At 37.7% G+C, this 26,183-nt stretch overlaps 1 protein-coding gene across 2 annotated transcripts in view; it reads left to right on the forward strand.

The window, feature by feature from the left end:
• LOC134530915 (uncharacterized) overlaps positions 1-26,183 on the forward strand; it is a 153,667-nt gene that overhangs the window by 60,992 nt on the left and 66,492 nt on the right. For both annotated transcript variants that reach the window (XM_063366228.1, XM_063366227.1), the window contains exon 3: positions 23,267-23,383. In XM_063366228.1, coding sequence (XP_063222298.1) covers positions 23,267-23,383 — 117 coding nt within the window. The remainder of the gene's footprint in view (positions 1-23,266; positions 23,384-26,183) is intronic.

The following is a 26,183-nucleotide window of genomic DNA, read 5'->3' on the forward strand; positions in this document are numbered from 1 at the left end:
TTAACCACTACTATACACAGAAATTACTTATACTGAATTTTCACCGTAGAATACCCCTAAAATAAACTAAGGGTTCTTAGTATTTCCAGATGAATGAGTCTTCGTAGAAACTACGCAGTTGTGAGTTTCACTGTAAACATATCAAACATGCATGCACGTTAAAGACAGAAAAGAGTTTAGCTGTATATTCAACAAGTTTATAAAGTATTACTCTCTCTTCAAGGTGAATTATTATGTTCGTGTTCAACATATTTGAACTTTTCGGTTATTTAAGAAGATGCCCGTAAATCAACGAAGCTCCCTGGATAATTGTTTACCAGTGTTCTCCGTACATTTCAGGTAGAAATTTTTAAGAGTGTGCGTAGGTATAGTATGTCTTATCCTTAGATTGCAGTGTGCATTTAAATTGGCGTTTACTATCTCCTTACAATGCACAATTTCAGCCATTAGCACCGTCCTTGTTTCTGTGTGCTATGTTTTTAGACATACGCCATAGAGCACGAACTATTTAAACCAACTTTGTAATAAAATAAAATTCTTTTTGTAATATATTTTTAAACATTTTTGTTTTTCAAGGAAAATTTGGAATGAGAATTTTGGAAATACATTGTTGAAGTTATACTTTTTTTTGGCGCGTTACAAAAAATAATGAGAGTGAATTTTTATGTTGCGCGTACTCCTTGCAACGAAATTTTCACACGATGAAAAAGGCTTCATACAAATAAAAATTATATATGTGCTTATACTTTAGTAATTGATATTGAATACTGATCTATATCATTAAAATATTTATTTCTGAATAGGTAAAGTGACCAATATCGGATACTTTTTCATAATTGAAATTTTCAAAATGAAAGAAATGATATTAAGAATCACAATTTACTCCGTTATTATCTTTGTTAAACATAGTTTTCACTGACATGTATTTCGAGTACGCAAATAGTTCACGGAAATATTAAAATAATAAAAAGTAAAACAATAACATTTATCAGTTCTGAAAAAAACGTAGTCTAATATCGGATACTAGGTGTTCCTAATATCGGATAGTAGGTGTTTTTAAAATTAAATTATGAAATAAGGCATAATTCTTCCCGGCAGTTGATCAAGTACAATACATAACTGTTAGACTTAAAGAAAAACTAAAAATATAACAAGCATTGATTGCAAGGAACCTGAGTTCTGTGGAACATATTAAACGTCTAACTGTCTGAAACAAACAAATTAACTAAATCATAAACCACAGTTTTCACAAACAAATGTTTTCCAGCTGTGATTACCAATTACAGCAAATGTTTCATGTACTCATCCTAGACAGCGAATGCACCGAATCCAGTCGCTTCCAGAATGATCTTCGCGATATGGCACACCACAGTAGAGGCACTCTTCATCTGCACTGTCGCTGCCATCCGTTGAAACAAGAGGTGGTTCGTCCTCCAAATCTGAATCTTCCGAATCTGTGAAATTTGCCTTTAAAGTTCCTTTCTTTCCACATGCCTTAGGCAAGGCTGTCTTCCTAGAAATGGACGATGTTGCTCCCTTCAAGATTTTTCTTTTTTTTTTTTACAATTTCTTTCTTGGAACTCATTGGAATATTCTGCTTACGTTTCCTTAACTCTGCATTTTGTAAAGAGACTGTAAGCTGTGCCTTGAATGAAGATTAAGTGATGACGGCTGTTTGTCCAGACTTTCAATTCTTTTTAGAAAGCCCTGGTAGGCTAGGGGGGCGTAAATGGAACGAGCTGATTGTAACTGCACCATTTCTCTTCTTCTGAGCCTCACAAGTTTTTGGAATGTCAGTGATTTCATCCATGGATTTATTATAGCTTGTTCCTTCTTGGTCCTTCGTCCTGTCTTCAGATACTTCATCAAATTGGAAAGAGGAATTTCCGGTCATGGTTACATCATTTTCATGTTGTGATTCTGCTTTTCTTCAGGAAGGAAATCTTGTTCTCCAAAGACTAGTGGATCATATTGTGATATACCACACTTTCTGAACCCGTTTACAGCCTATTCCATGGTAGCTGCTCTCATGCAGGCGCGTCCCATTAAACTTTCAACTTGGTAAACAGAAACAACACTGAAAGGATGGGCATCCAGCAAATAAAACTTTTAAATGGAGCCATGAAAGCTACATCTAAAGGTTGTAGCTTGTGTGTCGAATGTGGCGGACGGCAAATTATTTTCACCCCATTCTGCCGTGCTAGTTCTATCACATCTAAATTTCTTGTATGGGAGTAATGTTCATCAAGAATCAGACAGGGTTATCAACAGTTGGCTTAACTATTTGTTAGGTTTAAATATCTAAAAACATTGAAGTTTAATGCTCGATGAAACTTATGTACAAATTAGGGCGTCAAAATTATTTAAATAATACAACACATATTTTTATTTATTCCCAATTTATAATTACTGTTTTTATAAATTTATTTCGATAGTTCAAAGTTTTTTTCGTGGAGCACCTTTTGGCGGTAAAATTATACTTAGAGCCCTATTATTGGTTATCTGATGTTCAGCATCCCTCAGTATCCGATATTAGGCATCATATAACTTTGGTTGTTACATTTTTCCGTGTCAAAACCAAACTTGTGTATGCATAAACAACACTTACACATTAAACTACGACACTTGTAGGTTCATCTAATGTACAGATGTGGTTTGTAACTACTCACCTTCTACCCGTAATCTGCCGTTCAAAACTATCCTTGAAAATTTCGAAACTTCATAAAACACACAAACGATAATGGACGCTAGTGACAACGGCCGCGCATTCTCGCGAGTGCAAAGAGTACTTAAAGGCAACTGTTTAATACCACCACCGTTAGCGTGCAGCATCTGTGTGTTCAAATATCCTGGTATCCGATATTAGCAACCTATCCGATATTAGGTCACTTTACTGTTGGTGGTAGATATTCAGTTCTTATAAACTTTTTCAAGCGTATTTGTATAAGTGAGGTTATGTTCCCGTACATATAATTTATTTGCGTGATTAATAATAAATTACTAATAAATTATTTTATAAATAAATGAAATAAATAAATTCAAATGAACAGCATATTCATTAGTAATTAAAATTTATCTCGATTATTTTAATAAATTAAATAATTAGTTTTATACAAATTTTTATAAAAGATTGAATACTGAGTAGTTATTTTAATTTTTTATTTTGATTGAATTTATACGTTACCAACTGTATTTATTATATCACTTCAGTCTTTTAATATTTTATTTCTACTTATTGTTTGCATGCAAAATTAAAGTTAGTATTTTATTACACCAAGTAAGTATGTCTTCTAACGTGCGTACATAAGTACATGCACCCATTTTGTTCTTGTTTTTCATCAAATATTTGATAATATTCTTTTTTATTTTTAAGAAGATATAATTGAAAGACGCCATTTTTGTTTCAAATATTTTTGAAAAAATATTTATCAATAATGACATACTGCTAGTAATCGTTTCTACAATGGAGCAATAATTGGTGTTTAGCACTGAATTATTTTTCTTTCGAGATGACAACTGTAATAACAATGACAATAGTCACTAATTTATGGTCTAGCAAAAATTCACAAACAGTAAAATTTAATTAAAAATATATAAAAACTTACTCGCTTCTGCGCGTCTGCGCGGACTTCAGAATTGGATCCAGAGAAAAATGAAAAATGTGAGAATAATAAAAAAATGGATGACAAATTTCACCCGTCATATTCTTGTATTTTCTTTTTATGCACATATTTAAAGTCAATATTCTTCTGTAGACGTTATTGTATGATTTATTATTTTCCGCCAGTACGTGTAAGTATTGGGCACTCGATACTCTTGAGCAACCGTCATAAAGCTGACCATGTGAGAAGCAAGGTGTGCCCAAATGAATTCCTGCCACTTTCAGCGTTTGGCCCTAGGACTTATTAATAGCCATTGTAAATGCCAACTTTAGGGGAAATTGCAGCCTCTTAAATTGAAATGGCAAATTACTTGGGACATTAAGGATAAGGGTATCAACACGCTCTCTCCTTTAGCTGCTTCGTCCACAGCTCTGTGACATGTAGCCTGATGCCATTGCACAATCTCGGTGAATCAAGATGACGCATCAACAGAACCGGGACGTCAACCTTTACCTTCAGTTTATAGGAGAACACGCCTGTTAATTGCAAGGCCTTAAGAAATTATTTAGGGTAAGTTGTACTGTCGTCATTGTTCATCACCAAGAAACGTATTTTTGATACGCCAACCAACCCTTCCAATATAGTTTTGTCAATGTTATTGACGGACTCATTTTTTGGCGATAGCATTGCCCTCTCGCATAACCATTCTTCGTTGCTTATATTGTTTTGTAAGTTCGGATAAACGTGCGAAATATGTTCATTCCATGTCGTCTCTGGATGTATAATATAAATGGTAAATTCAATGATACCATCTATGCATGTTTCTATTCGACCCTCTCCGATTTTCAGCAGCTTAGACGCGTAGGCACCTGATTCCAAATAATTGAACAGTTGGACCTAAGGCGGAGCTTTCCTACTTTGGATCACAGTGGCGACGCCTTCAGACACACATTCATCTCATCCACCGCTGTAGCCCTCTCAATGACGGGCAGTGTCTGCCTGAAATCACCAGCGAGCAAAACCGCAGCTCCCATCAGAGCCTGGTTGCCACGGGTGTCTTGCAGGCTGCGGTTCAGCGCCTCTAACGCGCGCTTGTGCGACACAGTGCAGTCGTCCCACACAGTTAGCTCGCACTGTTGGAAGAGAGCGCCGCGGCGCTACTTATGCTGATGTTGCATTTAGGGGCTTCTTCGCTTGCGAGGTTTAGTAGAATGTGCAGTCCGTCCACCGTTATGTAACGTTGCAGCGATTCCCGAGGAAGCCACAGCCAGGGCTATGTTATGGTCCTTGCGAAGCCGGGACAGCAGTAGGTTTAGCACAAATGTCTTGCCAGTACCACCCGGTGCGTCAAGGAAGAAGAGTCACCCATCACCACTATTTACACGTTGTATAATTAAATCACAAACGTGCCATTGCTCGGGAAGTAAACGTGGCACAATTTCATTACAAAAGTATCTAAGGCTATGGTATCGTAATTACGTTCTCTTACAACATCGCTTGAATATTATCCCCTTCGTTGTGGTGTGGGAAAACTGAAATCCACCATATTTTTTCCAGATAAGTTAATTATTTTGTACTCTATTTATGTCAGAGCCTCATTAATGTTCAAATATTCGTGAGTGCCTTGTAGCCTATGCGCGGTATTTTCTGACAGTGCATCCTTGTATTTATCCCACAGCTGGAGAGGGTTGGAGAGTCCGCAAGTGCTTACTAAAATTGCAATCAGCTCCCTGAGTTTGGTGGCTGAGCGACACAGCATGGCTAAGTCCCGGTGGTTGTCATCTTCCAATAGCCCACGTGCTTCACATGCTTACCTGAATGTCGCTCGCTCTAGCCCATCATGTTTTTCAGTGCCTGGAAGTTCGTCGAACCTCGCACTTGATTGAGCAACATTCGTTAACAGTAGCATTGGAAGTTGCTAACGTGCATGGTATATTGTACATGCGACCCAGTGCGTATCCAGCATTCACGCCTGGCCAGCCCTCTACAGGTGTCCCCTGTACACGACACTTCCATTCTTTCCCCAATGCATTCCACGTGTAATACCTCGGCACTTCAGCATATAATAGGGTTTTTGCGAAGTTGTCACTTCCGCAAATTTTGAAAAAAAATCAGTCAATGTGGTCTTCGGAGGCGTCGCCAATCCATCTTAAAAATTGTGCTCCATTAAGTAAACGCGCTAGCCATTGGGCAGGTGCACCGCTGGGTGGGTGACAGTGGGGTGTCTTTCATGAAGTGGCAAGCCAAAGATACGCCACGTCGCTTCATTGGTGCTCATGTATCGACCCTCCCTGAACGTTTTCACTTCCTCTCTGGGGCCAATATTCACATCGCCAGCATGCCTCACATTGAAAACTGCTTGATCGCCCCCTTTGTTTATGTACTAGTATATATATGTATATACGTATGTGTGTGTTATGGCCTGTACTGAACTACAGAACTCCACAATAATATGGGCATCGAGGATTTTGGTAAGAAAGTACAGAGTGGAGCACGACCCACCTGTTATCCACCACGATGTCTTCCTGATCACCGCGCATTCTGATAGTAGCTGTGCGTTCTCCATCGTGAGATGCTCTTCGCCGGTACAGTGTGTATCCAGTTTCACTTGTCTGCGTGTCTTTCAGTATCACCCGGGGGTACAATTTGGTACAATTATCATCATTCATGCACGGAGATGACAAATTGAGTGCATCGCATGGACCATTGATCATATATTTGACAACGGTGTCATGTAGTTTTTTTGCCAATGTTGGTATCAAGGATTTCCGCATTAATTATGTCGTCGATTTGGCTGGGACGTAATTTCTCTTTCAGAAACAATAAAAAATGTACATGGGGCAAGCTTCCCTTTTGCCAGTCTATAGAGTACATGAAGCACTGCGTCTCCCCAAATATCTGACTTTTCGTAAGCAGAGCGACAAACTTCTGGACTTTAATTTTATAAACTCTAGCAATGAGGTCATGCCTGTCAGTGGCTTTTTGGCCAAGCATATGTTCGACGGTGATCTCTGCCCATGCCGAGTTGCACGTAAACATGATGAACAGATCGGGGCGGCCATAGTTCCGAACGTATGCGAATGCAACTTCTGTGTACTCATGGAGGTAGCTTGGGCTGTTCACGACTGATGAGGGGATTATAACAATTTGCACTACATCACTGGCGTTAACTTGTGCGTCATTCCTTACAGCATCTTGCAGATGAATCTAGTTTTCTGCTCGCAACTTGCTTTGATGCAAAGATATGTATATCAAGTGCTCACTTTCTATTTTGACATACACATCAACTAATAACTGGTGCAGAAGTTGCTTGCATCGCAGCAGCAGATTAAAATTATTGTTACGCACCATGAGATGGTAAGCATAGAAGTCCATGCAGGAAAACCTTTTTGTTAGGCACTGGACGCCTAGTCTGCGATTCATCTGTGGTATTTCAAAATAATATCCTTCTTGGCCTTTCCAAAAAAAATTATAGAGTACTGGAGAGTGTCGTAGAACATGTGCGTATCGGCGATACGACAGAGCTGTCCACCGCGCGCTACACGATGTCTCTGCCAGTGGCGTGCTCTGATCCAGCCAACACCGACACTACCTCACTGGTGGTGCGCCGCTCGTGCTGTACGTGTGGCACGCGGTCAGGGTGGTTCACCACTTTGATGCTTTAATTGGGCATGTTTTCCGCAGCCGTTTTCAGTTCATGTACCAAAACAATTGTTTTCGTTGAGAACGTTTTGTGTTCCTTGAACTATTTGTCATTGAACTCCTTGAACGATTCGAGAACGTCGCTCTACCTGTGCTTCCTCATCGCCTAAAAATAAATTTGTAAAAACTGTGGCTGCCCATTTGACACGGGAAGCAGGGACCCAATTATATTATAAACCTGCCCTTGTAAAGTAAATTTTGGGGAGAAAAAAAAGCCTGGCATGGAAATAACTCTATCTGCCCCAAAACATATTATGTGGGGATTACTACTTTTCCTCCAGAACAAAGCATCCCAGCCGTCTCTTCTTTCCATTTATGCGCATCGCAAAATCCACACGCGTAATTCATTCTATCCAATTTTAGGAGCCTGTGGCTGCTGTAGTAGAGACTCGCATAGTACTCCAATGCAGAGCGTTCAAAAACACTAGAAATGTTTCAAGTGAATGTTCCCTTTCAGCAACTGCCCGTCTCCTAACTTCTGCTTGCTCCCCAGTCTCAGCAGCTCTCTGGGATGCCAGGTACTCAGCGAATTGCAGCCGTCGATGGTTTGCCTGCTCCGGCGTGTCGGCAGCTCCCAAGCTGGCCTGCCGCTGAAGTTGTTCCTCGCGCCGCGCCTGTGATTGTTCCGGCATCTCATCAACTCGCTGGGACGCCATGTAATGAGCGTGTGGTTGGCGTCGATGATCTACCTGCTCCGACGTTTCGGCTGCTGAGAGTCTCTTGACACCTAGCTTGCTCAATCCTCCTCAGCTCCGCTTGTAGAGAGGTCTCTTGACTTCTGGCTATGTTCTTAGCTCTGTTTTTTTTTTTTTTTTTTTTTTTTTTTTTTTATTAGAATTTTGTGACAAAATAAGATTGTCGTTTTCCAGGCATGTTTTAATATTGGAAAACTGAAAAAGGAATAAATGAAAATTTAGTCAGTATTCACTTAACAAACGCAAACTAATCACAACACAAACAACAAAATCCGAATTTATAAGTAAATTAATTTTTTTTTGTTTTGACAAATTTAGTAAAACTGTTAGTTACTGAGTTTACTTTTTGAATTAGATTTTTCACACAGAAAAAAAAATAAACAAAACAAATTAAATAAAAGAAACAAAAAAAAGTAAATCAAAATTCACTAGCGATCACAAACTCTAACAAAGTTCGAAAAATTCCAATTAATAATAATATTACCGTAAGTAATAAAATATGTGTATGCCAAATGTCATTCAAATCTGATCAGCCATTTTAACATGATTGAGAAACAAACTTCCAAAATATAAACTTTCGCATTTATAATATTAGCAGGATTATAAATAACAAATGTATGCAAAATAGGATGCTTGATTTTAAAAAGCCGGGTATTATCAACATGACAACAGTGTAGGAAATGCAATATAAGCGTGAGACAGACTAGAAGGCGACTCCAACCACTGCCGTCTCCCGACAATCCCCAACTCCATGGTCGAGCCACTGCCGTCAGCTGTCCAAGCCACGTGACCCTGCTCGTGCCGGCCTCCTTGTCGTACCAAAGCATCGGCGAGCGTGTCGAGCTGGTGGGCAGTGGTAACACGCTACACTCCCATTGCGCAGGACCCTTTATCGGAGTTCCGGTACGGCCATCGCGCATTCAGTTTCCCCCTCGCTGTCAACTGTCTCTCTCGTAGCACCAGCCTCAGAGGCGCGGCGGATATGTCCATAGAGTCACTGGTACGGAGTGGACTGTCACTGTTCTTCCAAGTAGTCGCTCCACAACATCGCGATCCAGAGGGAGTAAACCTTGCAATGTATGCGACAAACGCAGATAACGTCTACAGCTATGGCCATGGTAATGTTTACAGTCTTTATATTTGTGGGGCTTAGAAAGTTGTACGTTAAATAATAGGGGAAAGTGGCCCGACGCATTTATTTGCCCTTGGGTCGTTGGTTTCTCTCGACGGTTCTGCCTTGACAAACATGAAAGTGGTTCTGTAGTGCTTTTAAGATACGATAAAGGCACCGCAAGTAGTCAATAAATGGTGTATGTAATAAATAGTTAAAATATGTCAAAACTGTACTGGTAAAGCAGATATATGTTTTCGTGGACATGCAGGGTAGCAGCCCGCAATTTATTTTTAAGGCTTTGTAACAGTTTATTTATAGCTAGTATAAAGATGGGAAACTGAATAAATGGCTCACAAATGTTTTTTGGCATTCTGTTTTTATGTTTATATGGGTTTAATTTACATCGCGAGCCCCTTCCCTAGCTACCGGCGTAAAAGCGAGGATATGAATGAACACAGTTAAGATAACACGGATTGTAATGGGAGATGCGCCGTTCATCAGAGCTATCAAATGGCCTGGAGGAACTGACAGACTGCTATCAGTGAACTCCTCCAGGTTGGCTTCCAGAGACTCGTGCACGGTCGGCCGGGCGTGACTCTGAAGGCTCGCGCCTGCCTCGGCGGCTGGGCGGGATCGAGTCCAGCCCAGAACATCTTCCACGTGGGAGGAGGGTTCGTGGTGTCGGATAGTCAGGGCCGGTGCGTCCATATAGGCGAACTAGGCTGGGGGCGGCGCAGCACGACACATAACAGCTGATATCATATGTTTAACGATTATTGAAACTAGATGAAAATGGATTTTTGTAACAGTTTGGAATGTTTATATTGATATAAGTAATTATTTAAAGTCCACGGTGACCTGTTCATGATTTGTAATAAGTTAAAAAAGTAAAAAAAAAAAAACACACACAAGCCTGCTTACATTTGATTGTTGACAAAATCTTAGGCTTACGTGATGTATTTTGAGACAAGGAAATTTTTTAGGGGGGGGGGGGATTTAGGTTTTTCGCCAAGGGTGCCAATTTACCTTGCACTGGCCCTGCGGATAGTCACAAACAATAACAAAAGGAAGAATATCAGTTGGGCTATTAAAACATTTTGAACAATAATACGTGAGTTACAACTGCAACTATAACTTTTTGCTCGTTGTTTGCCAAAACCCTTTGACGGCGAATGCTCATAACGGCTAACAAATGTTAACCTGTTTTCACCAGTAGTGCTTCTCAGCCATGTTTTAACATACCATACCAAAGGAAGAACATAATTTTCCCTCCCCTCCGAACACGCCCTTGCGTTTACATCTGATATAGACAACTACAAGTCAGAGCAACTTTTAGAATTTCTCATAGTTTAGTAGGTTTGAACAGCCAAACAATCCAAAATAAAATCTAAAGATTTCAAGAAGTAACCTAAAACGTTTCATTTCTGCGATCCATTTGGTTTTCTTTATTGTATGCCCCCAAAAGTTAAAAATGTAACTTTGATAGCTAACTACACAAACAATCATGATGTTTATACTTATTTATTTGGTGAATGCTGAGGTACTAAAAATGGTCTATAAGTTAATGTAAAATTTAAAATCATGACCTGAAACTGGACGTTAATGCAATTGGGATGGATGCATGCATGGTGATTTGTCAGGAATGGCTTATGAAAGCTCGCTTGTAATAACATGGCAGTTGTGCGGGTCGATGCAGGGCGTATCTACTAAACTGCGCTAGAGTAGCGTGAAGTGACTGTACTCGCCCAGCCCCGAGAGCCAGACTGGCGCCCAACTAACCAAGCGGGTTTCCGCTCTCTGGTTATTTGAAGGAAAGCAGGTTAACAGCATTAGCCAAAGTGGTCTGAGCAAAGGATTCAAACGCAATATTGAGAAAGAAAAAAAAAAAAGTAAAGTTCAAACACGGATGGGGATTTATTGATTCAGGCAGGTATAAGCCCTGTCCTCGCGATGATTAATTTTCAAATTTCGGCACAATTATTTGTTGCGACTATTTCAATGAATGAAACAAAAAAACACAATTCTAATAAATGGTTGCAAGATTTTTTTGGCATTTGATTTATTGGAACTACTTAAAATTGTAACATTAAATAAGTTTTTTTAAAAAGATTACGAATCTTTCAAATAGTACGTAATAAGTAGTATTGGTGCAGCCCAGCATTTTGAATTGGCCAATGTACGTTGCCAATTTGTTAAATCAAAACAGAAACACAACTATAGTGCTGTGTTAAACTTTCGTGTAAATAACGTTATGATATTATAAATAATAATTTTATACATTACATAGTCAATGTGTTGATTGCATATTGCACGAAGATGACCGTGGCTGAAAAAACTATAATATATGAGCTTGTGATGACTGAGCATTAAGGTATTACGGTAGTTTGTAATAACTGAAGATTTTTTTTAACAGCTTGTGCGTTTGAAAGAAAACGTGGATGCGTTAGTTTTTTCAACATCTCAATTGTTTTAGATACGAACATTTTCCGCATCCCAGTACCTCTGCCACCCAACATCCCCAACCCATTCAGCTAACCTGTGATTGGCTCGAAAGAAAACCCTACCTAAGTGTACCGCAAGGCGCTTATCCAATTCAACCGGTGGTCCAGAGCAATACCACAAAGCAAAATTTCTTGTTATTTTAGACATGAATATTAATAATTCACTTTCAAACCTCACATTTTTCCTTCCCGTCACAAAAAATTATGGGAGTTAAGTGTGTTACACTAATTATACTTAAATGGAAACATTATACTTTAGTAAGATGTTTAGCAGTTATTTAATAACTTTGTCCAATTAAACGTTATCCTAATACTTCGTGTTTCATCCTAAATTCTTCCTCTATTTTTTCCAATAAACCAGTTGTAACCTCCAACTTCAAAGACGTATACCAACCTTCGGAAACATTTTACATGTAATCAACTTATTTTTTCGTGATGAAGCTGTGGTCGAAGTTTGACGGTCGAATTCAGACTCCTCCTGTATGATTCACACTACAGCGCTCATCTAGGTGCACTTCGGACGCATCCAACCGGCAAAATGCGGAACGACTCAAATACGGTAAACGGTATGCTAATGAGTCGACGAGTGTAGACATTATCACTCTGGGTAATCTGGAAATATCCCGTGCCATGGATCTATCGGCAGAAGTGCCAAAGGAAGAATCATAACCATCGGTAAGGTAGACATTCTGGACCTTTAAATAAGAAAAGGAGAACTGCATTCCGCTACGGTAATAGGTTTTACATTCTTCTTTTTATTTTGATGCATTCTGCACTTATCAATCTCACCACAGTGTGTTTCTAAACGTTTCCAAAGCGTCGCAATGAAAAAATAAAGTAGTAGATGCGAATCAAACATAAGACATCCATGCATGTTAACAAGTATTTCTTACTTGACCTGTTGAGAGAAATACATGTATACTTCAAATTTAACATTCATTCGGAAAAATCAACGTGTGTGATCACATTTAAAACATTTCACGAATGTTTAGTAACCAAATCTTTAAAGATAGGGGAAGGCGGGGCAAGATGGGGTGGTTAAGGGATTTCGTAATATATTTAATAAATTATTTAGCAGAATATGTTTTATTATGTATACATGTTAACATTGTCTTGTTTTCTTTCAAACACATTGGTCAAAATGCTTATAACTTTTTACATTAACGAAAAAATTTCGTTTTCTCAGAGAGTGGCAAATGCCCCATCTTACCCCGACCCCCGGGGTAAGATGGGGTGGTTGTTGGGGTAAGATGGGGTATGAGTAAAAAGTTTTAAATGTGAAAGGTTTACATGTAATAATTAAAGTTTCAACATAATAATGAGTTATTATACATAATTACATAAAAACATTAGGTATTATCGCTCACAAGAACTTTAAAAGTACCTATTAAGTTTGAAACCTTAAAGCAATAAAGTTTTGAAACAAACCATTGCCATTAAACACACGCTTATAAGAAAGATTTTCATTTTCTTGCTAATAAAGTTTAGATTTTACTAAAGTGAACCATTTAGTTTTGCTTACAATGTTCACAGACAAAACTGACTTCATCATCTTCATCTTCCTCTCCGGCACATGAGCAGTGTGCCCATCTGTAGCAGTGTCTACATGACACCCATCCTTCATTAGACTGAGTATAAAAGTAGCCGCAGTACAAACATTCTGTATCACAATTTCCTTCACTGTTTGAGCTATCCACATCCTTTTCCGATGAAACATTTTTAGATTTTATTTTTCCTGCTCTTCTCTTGGCCTTAATCCCCTTACACTTTTTTGGCAAATTTTTCTTCAGTTTTTTGTCAGATAGTGTTTTCTTCTGTACTGTCTCATTTTGCAGTTTGCCCTTCCCTGAAAGTTTGTCTTCGAGTTCTCTTTTATAAGGAGAACTTGTAATTATCGCTGTTTTGCCTTTTCGACATGCTACCTTCCTAACGTTTCTTTTTCCTACATGAGGAATGGGCAATATTCGATCTGGAGAAGTGGTGAAAACACTCATCTTCCCTGAGTCACTGAGGATGGAGTCGTCTTGGTGGCTCGAAGGCACAAGATGATGTGAACATCCAGGTTCGTTGTTGACTTGAGACGTACCAGGGTCAGCTGTTGTTGCCTCGCTGAGTGCACATTCATTACTGACAGTAGGATAGGTGTGGTCAGTAATGTTTGATGCATGAAAAGCTGAGTCAGGAAAAATATCTGAATCAAAAGGATAAATTCCTGTCGCCTTGAAGCTGTTTATGGCATTGCTCATTGTTGCAGCTCTAATGAAGGCTTTTCCTAGAATCTCAGCAATCTGAAACATAGTGACCGCCTTTCCTGGGTGCGATCTTAACCAGTTTGTTGTCTCTTGGTCATAATATGTGCTAAGAGGTTTCATAACTCCAACATCAAGGGGTTGTAGTCTGTGGGTGCAGTGAGGTGGAAAACACATTATAACCACCCCACATTCTCTGGCTTTATCGAGAATGTTTAAGTTTTGAACATGAGTTGAATGCCCATCCAGCAGGAGGAGAACTGGACGTTCCTTTGATGCACCTGAAAACTGCACAAAACTCTCAAACCAACTTTCAAAAATATCTTTCTGCATCCAGCCAGAAATGTGGCACTGCGCCCACATTCCAGGAGAGCAACCGTTTAGCAGTTCGGACTTCATCCTTTGCCTTGGGTACACCAGCATGGGTGGCATAAATGTGCCGGCAGCATTCATGCATAATTCAACAGAAACTGTTTTCCCTCTGTCAGCTGAAGTCAATGCTCCAACCTGCTTTTTTCCTCTAGTAGCAATAATTTTAGATGTCGATTTGGGAACAGCTGAAATTCCAGTCTCGTCACAATTGTAAATTCGGTCTGGTGTAAAGCTGTAGCTGTCATAAAGTTCTCCCAGCAACTTATAAAACTGCGAAATATTTTCTTTGTTGAATGCTGTAGCACGAGCTATCGATGTAGGCTCGGGCTTCTGAATCGACAGATCAGGATTCCTTCTCAAAAAACCGGCCAGCCAATCTGCACCTGCTTCCTGCTTTTCTTTAAAAATTAATGTTTAATTAAAAAATTATGTTTCTTATTATTTTTTTCAGCTAGCTGAAAAGCCAATTTTTTCAAATCATTTGTTCTGAGACCAAATAGCCGACTTTCCATGTGCTTTACATAAGCTGCCAGCTCCTTTTCTTCGTCCATGGTAAATACGGTGGTCATGGGACCTAACTTTTCTCTCACGCTTTCCACATCTGTCATCTCATTCTGCTCATTTTCTGTTCGATGTTTTCGTACCTTACGTTCCAGTGTGGTTTGTGGAACATCGAATATTGAAGCAGCCTTGTAGTAACCCATTCTTCCGCTCAGAACTTCATTCACTGCTTTCATCATAGAATCATCTGACCAAGCTCCTCTGTTACTGGTCCGTTTATAACAGCGAACCATTTCTGGAAAATAAAAATAAATACATTCAATTCACTGGAAAATTCCGAGTTTATAAACAGAACTATGAACATTTAAAGAGATACATTTCTTATTAATCTACTTTTGAATTTTGGATGATTTACATGTAATAATTAAATTTAAAACACAATAATCAGTTACGATATGTAATTAAATAAATTGTCGGAAGACTAAAAACATAAAAAAAATGCTTGCATGGATTTTAAAATTATAAATTTAGAAACCAATGAACAATTAAATTTTCAAATATACCTAAACATTATAAAAGAACAACAGTTTGTAATAAAAACCCTCATTTTCATATTAATAAAGTTTCATTTACAAGAGTGATCCATTTAGTGTCACGCGCAATGTTCACAAACAAAATTTATCTTCAGGATTAATTTTTTATTTATGTAGGTCAATACTGGGGTAAGACGGGGTACCTCCCCATCTTACCCCGGGCATTCGTCCCCGTCTTGCCCCAAACCACGCCTTATAGGTTATACCGACTTAGATTAGTACCAACGAACGATAAAATTATAGTAAATACTGCATTTAAATCCATAAAAGGAGCACTATTGATGGTATGATAAATTTTATTTAGATATATTAAAGCAACTTACCGTTGGATGATAGTAAAATGCTGAAAATTACATCAACGTCGGCGAATAATGCAAACTTGTATGTGTGTCATGAACAACTGAAGAGAAAATGGCTCCAACGCTGGTATTGCTCTCTACGATTACTTTGATTTAGTTCCAACTGTCACCGCTAGATTGCAACAGCTGGCAGGTTTGGAAGTGCCACTACCCCGTCTTACCCCATATCCCCATCTTGCCCCGCCTTCCCCTACACTAATAATAATATTATCACCCGTGTTCCAGTTAAACAAAAAAAAATTACGCTCATTTCGCTAACGTCGCGCCTACGACGAGACAGAAATAGAATATACATATTTCTAATAGAAAAGTCTGTTACGTTTACCATTTTTGTGTAGTGCTGATGCTACATAACGGGTTTCAAACGTAATTGTTCAGAATTCGTGTCGCGTCTCTTGTGATTATCTACGAAATCTGGAACAATACAACTTCCGTACGCAATGACGCAATTCGCTTTCACGAGTTTGGCCGGGTTTATAAAATACACAAGAGACACAACTTCACAACAAAGGAATAACGTAACAACGCAACATGCAAACAACGCAAGAAAATCACGGTCGTTTAATAGTACGAAAATCAGTACGAAAATCGTAGTATGTCATCAAAATTAATTTTTAATCCATAAAATAAAATAAAAAAATATTCTCCGTTCTTTATCATTCAATTTTATCATTAAACACATCAAATTGTCAATAATTTTATTTAAAAGTGTTATTTATTTGCACTTAATGTGCATATACAGTTTGAGTTTGAATTCTACCGACAAACTTCGACTGGAGATTCATGGCGATAAAATAAGTTGAAAACACATACATATACAACTTATGTTCTGAATTATGTCTTTGAAGTTGGAACCGAGCAACATTTTTATTGTAAATAATAATAGATAAAGTGTTTTAAATGGAATGCTGAGCGTCTGGATTATGTTTCATTGAACCAAGTTCCACTACCAAACCCGATTTTATCGATACCGTAAAATTATTTCATTAAAATACTTGGTGATAGTAACTCTCAATAAAGTATGTAGAAATTAAAGGTGTTACGCCCAGTTAATTCAATGAAATAATTTTAAGACAGCCACAAAATTTTGCTATGTTTGTAGAAATTTGCTCAATAAAACATTAACCAGACACTTGGTGTTCTATCTCAAATACTTTCTTTATTATTTTTACAATGCAAAATGTTTTTCGGTTACAAATTCAAAAACGTATAACAGCCTTGGGAAGTACTTTAGACCATAAGTCTTACAGGTGTATTCAACTTATTTTATCTTGAAGAACTGCAGTCCAAGTTCGTCGGCCATCATATGTAAAAACAGCATCGTACCCTACCAGCACATAACGTCTGCATCTTTAAAAGTTTTCGGAACACTTCACTTCAGATATGGACGGCAGAAACGCAAGCCAAAACCGCAAGAAGTTGGTATTTTTTTTTTTTTCATATTGCGTTGTTTGCAATCGGGTATTTGAAAACAACGTTTTCGAAACTTTTGCGTGTTGCGTTTCTTGCGTAGGTATAGACCCGGCCTCACTTGACGTGGTGGTACCGGTAAAAGCCACGCGACTGCAAGGGGGGAACTGGCGTGCGCGTTCTGGAAACTGAATTGACTAAAGACGTCCGCTACTTGTTGAACGCCTTGACTGAACAGCTCACGAATGCCAACCACGCTCCCTAGCGGACTACTGCTTGCCGGGCGCGCGAGCAACTCCTTGGAGCAAGAGTGGCGCAAGTGACGCCGGGCCGGGGGGCCTTCCCCACGCGCGTAAAGAAGGTACATACCGTTCCGGTTCCATATTTCATGTTTACGTTAACAACTTATTAACTTGTAAACTTTTTGAGTGACTCAACTTAAAATAATATCTAATAACACACGCTGCATATTTTTTTGCATAATTAGCTGCCAAATGCACAGTTTTAACATAATATAAGGACAATGAAATGGGTCACAGTGCTGAAACATTTAAATTTATAATTAAATGCTACTGACTATTTAAAGACAAAAATTAACTTTCCCTCAATTTTTTCTTTACTTAGCTATCAAAACCCTAACAATTCGTGAGGTTTTTTAAAATTATGGTAAAATTAAGTAATTACATAGATTCTGAATATAATTAATTCATACTTTATTATGAAGTAACTAAAGTATAATTGTTTTTAAACGTGTACAAAAGTTTTAGTACTTTAATACTCGTTAATCTTAATACTTGCACCTCACAAATTGTTAAAAATATAACTTTGGAAGCTGATCATACCAAAAAATATTCAATATAATAATTCTGTATCTCTATGTCACAAGCCCCATATTTGTTAAGAGAGCAGTTTAAATAATCTTAAATTGTGGCTTACTTATTTAGTAAACTATTTTCTACCCACAATCAATGAATTTTTGACATTTTTTACATCATAGTGTTGTATGCCAATAGAAAGAATGTAAAACGGTGGTCTAAGTTGGCCCAAAAGTATAAATAGTGTGTTATGCCTCCGAGATACATATATACAACCCCATATTAATTTCAATTTGTTAAAGTTTAGTCACTCAAAAAAGTCTACTTGTTTAACAGTGTTTAATGCAAAAGTAAAATAAAAACGTGGAAAAAAACCTTTTCTACTTAGAAGAGCTCGACGGGGAAACATTCACAAAAAAAGGATATCAAAGCGTCTCAACGCTAAATCAGAAATAACAAACATTTTCAGTTATATCTAAAATCTCCGAAACAGGATAAAAGGTTTTAGAAGACTTAATATATTATTCTAACATGTTTTTATGATCTACAACTTTTTTTATTTTTATGTATTTCTTAAATTTACTTGTTTTTTAGCCACGAAATTTCAAAAATATATATGAAACTATAAACGTTACCTAACCGATTTCAGACTGGTAGATAAATACCTTTGTAACGGTTAAATTAGCGTAAGTTAAGAAAGCAGTTTATATGATGATTTCCTACTGTTGAAGTTACAAATATTGGTGTTTCTTAAGGAACCATGTTTATATTGAAAATTAAGCATAGCCTCTGTCCGTTTGGAATAATGTAGCTATTAGGTACCTACAGTGAAATAAATTTTGAAACGGTTTAGTGGTGTTAATCGAGTTTACTTATTTCACACAAAGTTACGATCTTTTTTTAAAATCCATTAAAAAAAGTGAAAAAGAAAGTTTGGTTTGCAGAGTAATGTGGTTTAATTTTTGAAGATGACCAGAGAACATAAGATATGTGAGGTTATGTAAGTTAAGATAGGTTATGTAGCACATATTAGGTAAATAAAGTAGGCTAACTTATATTTATTAACTAAGCAAGATAAAATGTTCTTGTGGGCGATTAAGCGAGATATTATGTAAATATACATGCATATAAAACTAACCATTTTTGTTTTCATATTTTACCACAAACATTACGAGTGTAAGCCAGTCTTTGTGTGGTGCCATTTAACTCACTATGATTTTTTTAAACGTTTTTGTTAAATAAATAGAAAATTTTACAAAACGTTTGGCTCTGTGATCTTTTATTTCTGTGATAATCATAATTTTATTACAAGTTGCAAGAGTTTTTGACATCTTTCACCTTACTTTAATAAATGTTTGTACGTAAAATTTACATTGGTTTTTTATGTGTCCTAAAAGCAAATTACACTTGTTATGGACTCATTACGGAGATGTCACATACAAGTATTTTTATACTTATTACTGACAAATAAATGTTTTCTCACATTATGCGAAACACTTGTTCATGACAACTTATGATTTCAAGTGCTTAGTTCTTACAACTGTTACTTACAAGACTTGTAAATTCGTGAAACAGTGGCTCAGATGTATATCTACAAGTAATGACCACGAGAAATGTTTCATAACGTCGATCACAACAGGCAAATTACACCAACTTAAACACAATTACGAGGGCTATTCTTAAAGTAAGGTCTGTGAGAAACTCTTGAAAAAAGTTTTTTGGGCAGTTTTTTGTTAACTGCAGACCTAATTTACATTTTCAAATAATTGGCATTCAGTCCTAAACACTTTTCGTAACGCTGTATCGGTTTCTTTAACCCACCTGCATAGAAGTTCACCGGCTGTGAATGGACCGGACGCCTTGGCCATAGGCATCTTGGACTTAGAATATGCAATGCGTGTAGCCTAAGCACAGGCGTTTAGATAATATCTTCAGAAGACGTTTAAGCAATCTCCGTACTCGAGTCGAAAAATGATGGTTACCGGGATTTGGGGGGGAGGGGTTATAAAAAGGGCATCATTTTGGTTGATTTAATGACACGTGGGTCAACAATTACTGCAAAAATTACAAAATAATGATTGTCAACTGGTTTAATTTCCAGGCGGCGGACTTCTACGCAGAGGGATTAAAGAAACGGATGCAGCGTTGCAAAAGGTGTTTGTAACTGAATGGCGATTATGTGAAAATGTAAAGTAGGTCTGGCGGCAAATGGGGCACCTTATCCCCAACGACTTTTTCTCTTCGTGGTGTGCGCGCTCACTTGGTAACTGCTGTCTGGCTTAAGATTTTAAACGCAATCCTCAAATTTTACGTCCTGCATTTTGTGAACTTCGGTACGGAAAATTATATTGTGGTTTGTTTCTTATAAAGTTAAGTCGCCTCCTTCCATAGTATGCGGCTCCATGGCCGGACCACCGGCTCTTTACTACACTGTTAGAAGTTGCAGTAAATTTACGGACTTCTCAGCGAAGAATTAACCTTAAATAACTGAAGAGTTCTTGGAAAATAAGTCGTATTTCGACTTCCGAGTTGTATGTTTCGTTCTAAACAAAGGGAAACACACATGTGTACAATAGAAGCATGTTCTTAACAACTTATTGAATGTGTTGTTAATATACTAGGAGTATTATTTTGGAATCGTGTTCAAAGAGAGTGACTTCAGTGTCCGTAAATTTACGAAGATCCCTGGATAATTTGTAACCAGCGTTCTTTGTACATTGAAGTTGAAAATCTTTTAACAATGTACCGACGCACCATTAATGAAAAATGGTTGTCATGAAACTGTAGAATCATATTCATTATATAACATAAATTTTATTCATTCGTATTTTAATAACGTTCAAATATTTATAGTTATAACTAACTATTCATGTTTGAACATATTCGGGATAGTATCCCCTAACCGTATTCTTCTCTGGAGGCCCTACAGTGAAGCTCCTCTCCGGACCATGAGGTGTGAGGGGCGACGTCTGCACTGACCTTCCATGTCGACGAGACGCGCTCGACCCACGGGGACCGCCCAAGCGCGGTGAACCATGTCGGCCCGCTTCGTCACACATCGGCCTAGTTCGGCCTCGCTCGGCGTGCCGCCATTCTGACGCCACCCACCACCAGGGCCACTTACGATCCTGGTCAAAAAAGAAATATCCAGAAATACGAAAGCGGACCTCACGTCCAAGTGTTCCCAACCTCCCGCGTGGTAGACTTTTTTTTTTTACTTTGGCAAACTGTTAATCCATGCCATCCTTTATCTCCTGTATTATGCTACGATATATATGCCTCCCGCATGAATGCGCCCAGGGTTTTTCCCTGTATCTGTGCAGGTTTTACCAGGTTCCAGATTTACATAGTTTTAATCTAGATGTAAATTAGGGGCGTTAGCTACGACTTCAATCGTTGCTATGTCTGGTCAATCCCCGTTCAAAGCACACGACGCACGCAACACTCTCCCTGCATGACAGGGATATAGTCTTCAGCCTGGGACACACCTAGGTCCCTCCCTAACCCGGAACCCTCCTACGAATGCAATTAATTTTTAGTCATGTTAGGGGAAAATAGTATTGGCAATTCAGACCATCGCATACGCTTCTCATTGGTGACAGCTGGGTTCAAGATCAAACCACATAAGTGAGCGCACAGGAAGCCATATTGATTCAAACCGATGAAACTACGCAGTGAATCCATCATCTGTTGTTACTTTTAGTAAATAGGTCTGTTTTGTTAAGTTTGCTTACCTAACGGCAGCTGACCGGTGTCCTAAAAATATATTTTTTCAACACATAGATTACTGAATAATATTTCGAGAACCTAAAATATTTTATAGTACTTATTTTGCCGAAATCTATCGTTTATCTAAAAAAAATAAGGTAGAGTGGTTTATTTTTAAAACAGATGTGAATGAAAAATGTCATCATATGATAAATGTAAATATAACCCACCTACCATCAAAATATCACCCTATTTGACTCTCAGAAATCAAATATATTAATTTCTTCCCTATGGGCACCTCTCTCCCTTACACACAACCATGATACTAATGTTACTGTTATTTTATAAGTGTTGAATCCACATTAAGTTATTAGGACAGAATCACTTGGATGGGGACGTTTTCAACTACTGTAGTATCATACAAACAGTAAATACATACGTAGGCTAAATGTTTTTTTTTTTTTTAGACATGTGAGTGTGCGTATGTTTGCAGGTAATTTGTCGTCGTAAAACTTAAGATGTAAATTTAGGATGACATTGGTGAATTGGTTTTACATCAGTGCATCTAGCACTAAGATTTTGTGCATTTTTTTAAAGTGAAACTTCTTTACAGCTGGATGGTTAAGTCAAGGCGAAGACGTAAACAGAGCTTTACAAAATGTTGCGTGCCCGAAAAAGCTGAACCATCAGGAAGATAAGCTGAATTGCTTTTTTGGCGCCATGTTTGTTCCACTATGGCGACACTGAGTAGTTGGGTGTTGCGAGACCTTGAGGCTGTGGAGCTGTGGATACGTCAATTGCACAAACTATTCTGAAGCATCTTTATCAGTCCATACGAAAAGAGCTACAGTCAATAATCTGCAAAGATTCAAATTTGCCTTGGAGGAAAAAATTCGTGATTGGGCTTTTTTCAAACAATATATCCGAAACTCAAAATGTCATGTAGCTATAAAATAAATAAATGTATTTAGTTTTTTACCAAATTCTTTTTTTAAAACATACGCCCTTTGAAATTTATTTTCCCATGCTAACTAAAACTTTAGAGACTGAATCTCTAACAAAGACCTATTGAATCATAGCTATATACATTTGTGTATTGTAACCGAAGTTATAAACCTCTCGTTTTCTATAAACGCTTTTGTAAAGCTACAGAAACCTTCGTATTTTAATATCTATAATATCAATAATTAATGGTTTTGAAAACATTAAAGGCCAACTTATATTTCAGTCCTAGCATGAATTGGCAGTTTCAAATCTTATGGTTACATAGTTTTAAATTAACTTAAATTTTAAATCAAATTATGTTAAACATTGTCATTAAAAATTAATTTTAAGTATACCATTTACAAACAAATAAAAACTTTATAAAAAAAATTCAAGTTTCTTGGATTTTGAGGGAAAATAACTAAGCATATCATACAAAAATAAAGATTTGTATGCCAGAGGCCAGACACAAACTGTTCAACACACGTTTTTCTCAAAGCTACTAAATACACACATATTAAATTAAAATAATTTACAAGCATTGAAACCATACTTCAGTTATGAATTTTTTCAAATCTGAAAATAAAATAAAATAATCACAGAATGGAAGTGCAGTGTGTGCAGTGTTCCAGCGGGCTGACGGGCTGGCGCTCTGTTGCAGTTCCACCAGACTCTGAAGACGTACCTGAACGACCGCGTATGGGACTTCTACTTCTACGTGAACAAGGCCTGGCCCGAGGAGCCCGTCGCTGTGCACTTCCCTGGAATGACTCTGTCGGTGAGTCCCCTCGACCACCAGGGCGCTCCCACTGCAAACTATTTTACTGACGGGTCGGGCGCAAGTGCTTTACTGATGTTTTCACTAGGTGGGGAAAAAAGTAAGTAAAAAGTATGACGTCATGGATGTTGGCCAATGAAGTATTGTTAAGATGGTAATATATGTACGCCGGAGGCGAAAGATACTGTGTCACAAAAACAATATTTTTCATGAGAGCAGCTTAAAGAATTTTAAATAGTACATCACTAATTTACTCCACTGTCTTCTACCACAGACATGTGTTGTATGCCACTAGAAAAAATTCAAACGGTTGTTAAGTTAAAGGTTAATAATACATTTTGCCCAAAAGTTTACGTATTGTCTTATGCCTCCGAGGTACATGTTTGTAAATTTACTAATTTTTTTGGACTTTGAGAAAAACAAATTGTTAGTTGATTATGAAAGTCATGAAAAAAATAAAGATTCTACAAAGTTCATACACAAACGGTTCGTTCAAAACTGTGCGACACATCATTTAGTGCTCTTTGTCCGTGTTAAGGCTGAAATACGAATTGTCCCTTAAGATTCTCAAGTTCTGGGCTGTCTCGCGCAGCCTTGGATCTTGACATTACACCCGAGTTTAATTACCCATTTGATTCTCAGCACTCTTGAAAGTCTTCAGCAAATACACTAGAGACAAAACACATTTTTAACATGTTTTTATTATTTCGGTTTCTTGTCTGCCAGTTTGTTTGTCTGTTCGGTACAAAGGCCATTGCCTGCTTAGTAGGGGTGAGCGGCCCCCACGCGCATTCGTTCCAAATTTTGGCCAAAAGTTGCGTCTGATGGGTTACAAACTTACTCGAAATTTCAACCTTGTTGCTGCACTAGGAACAGAGTTAAAAATACCACTAGTATATTTGGTGAAGATTTTTTTTCTCAGGATCCATCTATGTTTTTATCTATCGTTTTTTATTAAAAAAATATATATGTTTTAAATATATTCAAGGAAATTCACAGAAAAAATCAAGAACCTAATCCCACAAACGTAACTACCCGAAAAAAAATTAGTTTTTATTATTTTCTTTTCGGTCACTCGCTCACGAGTTACAATTATCGTTTTTCTATTAGACAATCAGACGTCGGACAACATATAATTTTTCCAAGTCACTCGAAGAGGTGGAACATAGTTAAAAAATATTAAAATACAACTTTTTTGCTCATTTTATCTCAATTTTATTAAGATTTCTTACAATATAATTAATTATACTTCGATCAATTTTTGGTGCTGTCATTTACATTACTGGCTGATGAAGATTTTCACTGCCTCCCTTAATCATCGTCGCTATCATCATTGATGATGGCAGTTGTATTCTTCTTTGCGAACAATTTACTCAGAATCACAACTGGTCGTAAAATCCTGGACAAACATCTTCCATGTGCCAGGTAATATATGATTGCAGCTACGTGAAAACAGCAACCGACAGTCAAACTCCCATTGGCGCATTCACAATAATGTCTAGTGATTCAATTTGTGCCAATACTGTGAGGGGTATATTTAACGAAGCAGCAATAAACCTACCTGGATATGTGGTGAGGCTGAACTTGAAGCTTCAAAACGTTTGATTTATCTTTGACGTATTGTATATTTACGTTCCCAGCTTCGTCAAACTGGTATGACCTGGCGAACAGAATTTTTAGCTTTCTCACAGTCATTTTCGGAATATCTAGTAGATCCTCCGATTAAATACTTTGGAAAGGTCTTTTCTTACGAAGCCATCCTTTCTCTTCGACCTCAATCGCTAACGTATTTTTGATACTGTTCTGAATTTTCATTCTCTCTAAGACTTCATCAGCACATTCTGCATCGGATGTTAAACGCTTTCCAAACGTACTGTGCAGAAATGATGCGATTCTAAAGTAACTACCCACTTTTGGAAGCATTTTATATCTAATTTTTTATCAAGCAGTTCATATTTCTGTTTGATTATAACATTAACAGATTCAACAGGCCAACGAATTTTTGTCATGAAGCGCGACTCATTCTAGTCTGAACTGATAACTGAGAACGCCTTCCTTGAAGTGCTGGCATCAGTACTCGAAAACCTTTCGGTTCTAAGTGAGATTTCACATCACGAAAGCCACGGTCCAGAACGAAAGTGTATTTTAATTTTTTTAACTATGCTCCACCTCTTAGATCGACTTGTAAAATATTATATGTTGTAGAAAGAGGTCCGATTGTCTAATAGAAAAGAAAACTGATAATTGTAACTCGTGAGCGAGTGACCAAAAAAAAAATCATGAAAACTAAAGTTTTTTTCCGGGTAGTTACGTTCTTGGGATTAGATTCTTGATTTTTTCTCTGAATCACCTTGAATATATTTACAACATAATTTTTTTTCTTCATAAAAAACGGTCCAGTAGATCATGAGAAAAAAAATCTTAACCAAAAATACTTGTGGCATTTTTATCTTTGTTTCTAGTGAAGTTACAAGGTTGAAATTTGGGTTAAGTTTGTAACTCATCAGACGCAACGTTTGGCCAAAATTTGGAACGAATGCGCGTGGGGGCCGCTCACCCCTACTTAGCCGTCTATGGCCTTTGGTTTTGTTTAGCAAGCCCCCGGATTTGTGGCGTTAGGCTACGAGCAGAACAGTACTGTATTGTGAGATGCATAAAGCATAATTTCGCAGGCGGTTCCTACATTACCGACTGTTCCAATCAAAATGTTTCAAATCGATTGCAAAATCCCACACACACAAGAATAAAAGGCAGAAAATAACAATCAAATATTTTTTTAATATACTGGGTATTTAAAACT

This window comes from Bacillus rossius, chromosome 3, assembly GCF_032445375.1.
Source record: "Bacillus rossius redtenbacheri isolate Brsri chromosome 3, Brsri_v3, whole genome shotgun sequence".
In the NCBI taxonomy this organism is placed as follows: domain Eukaryota; kingdom Metazoa; phylum Arthropoda; class Insecta; order Phasmatodea; family Bacillidae; genus Bacillus; species Bacillus rossius.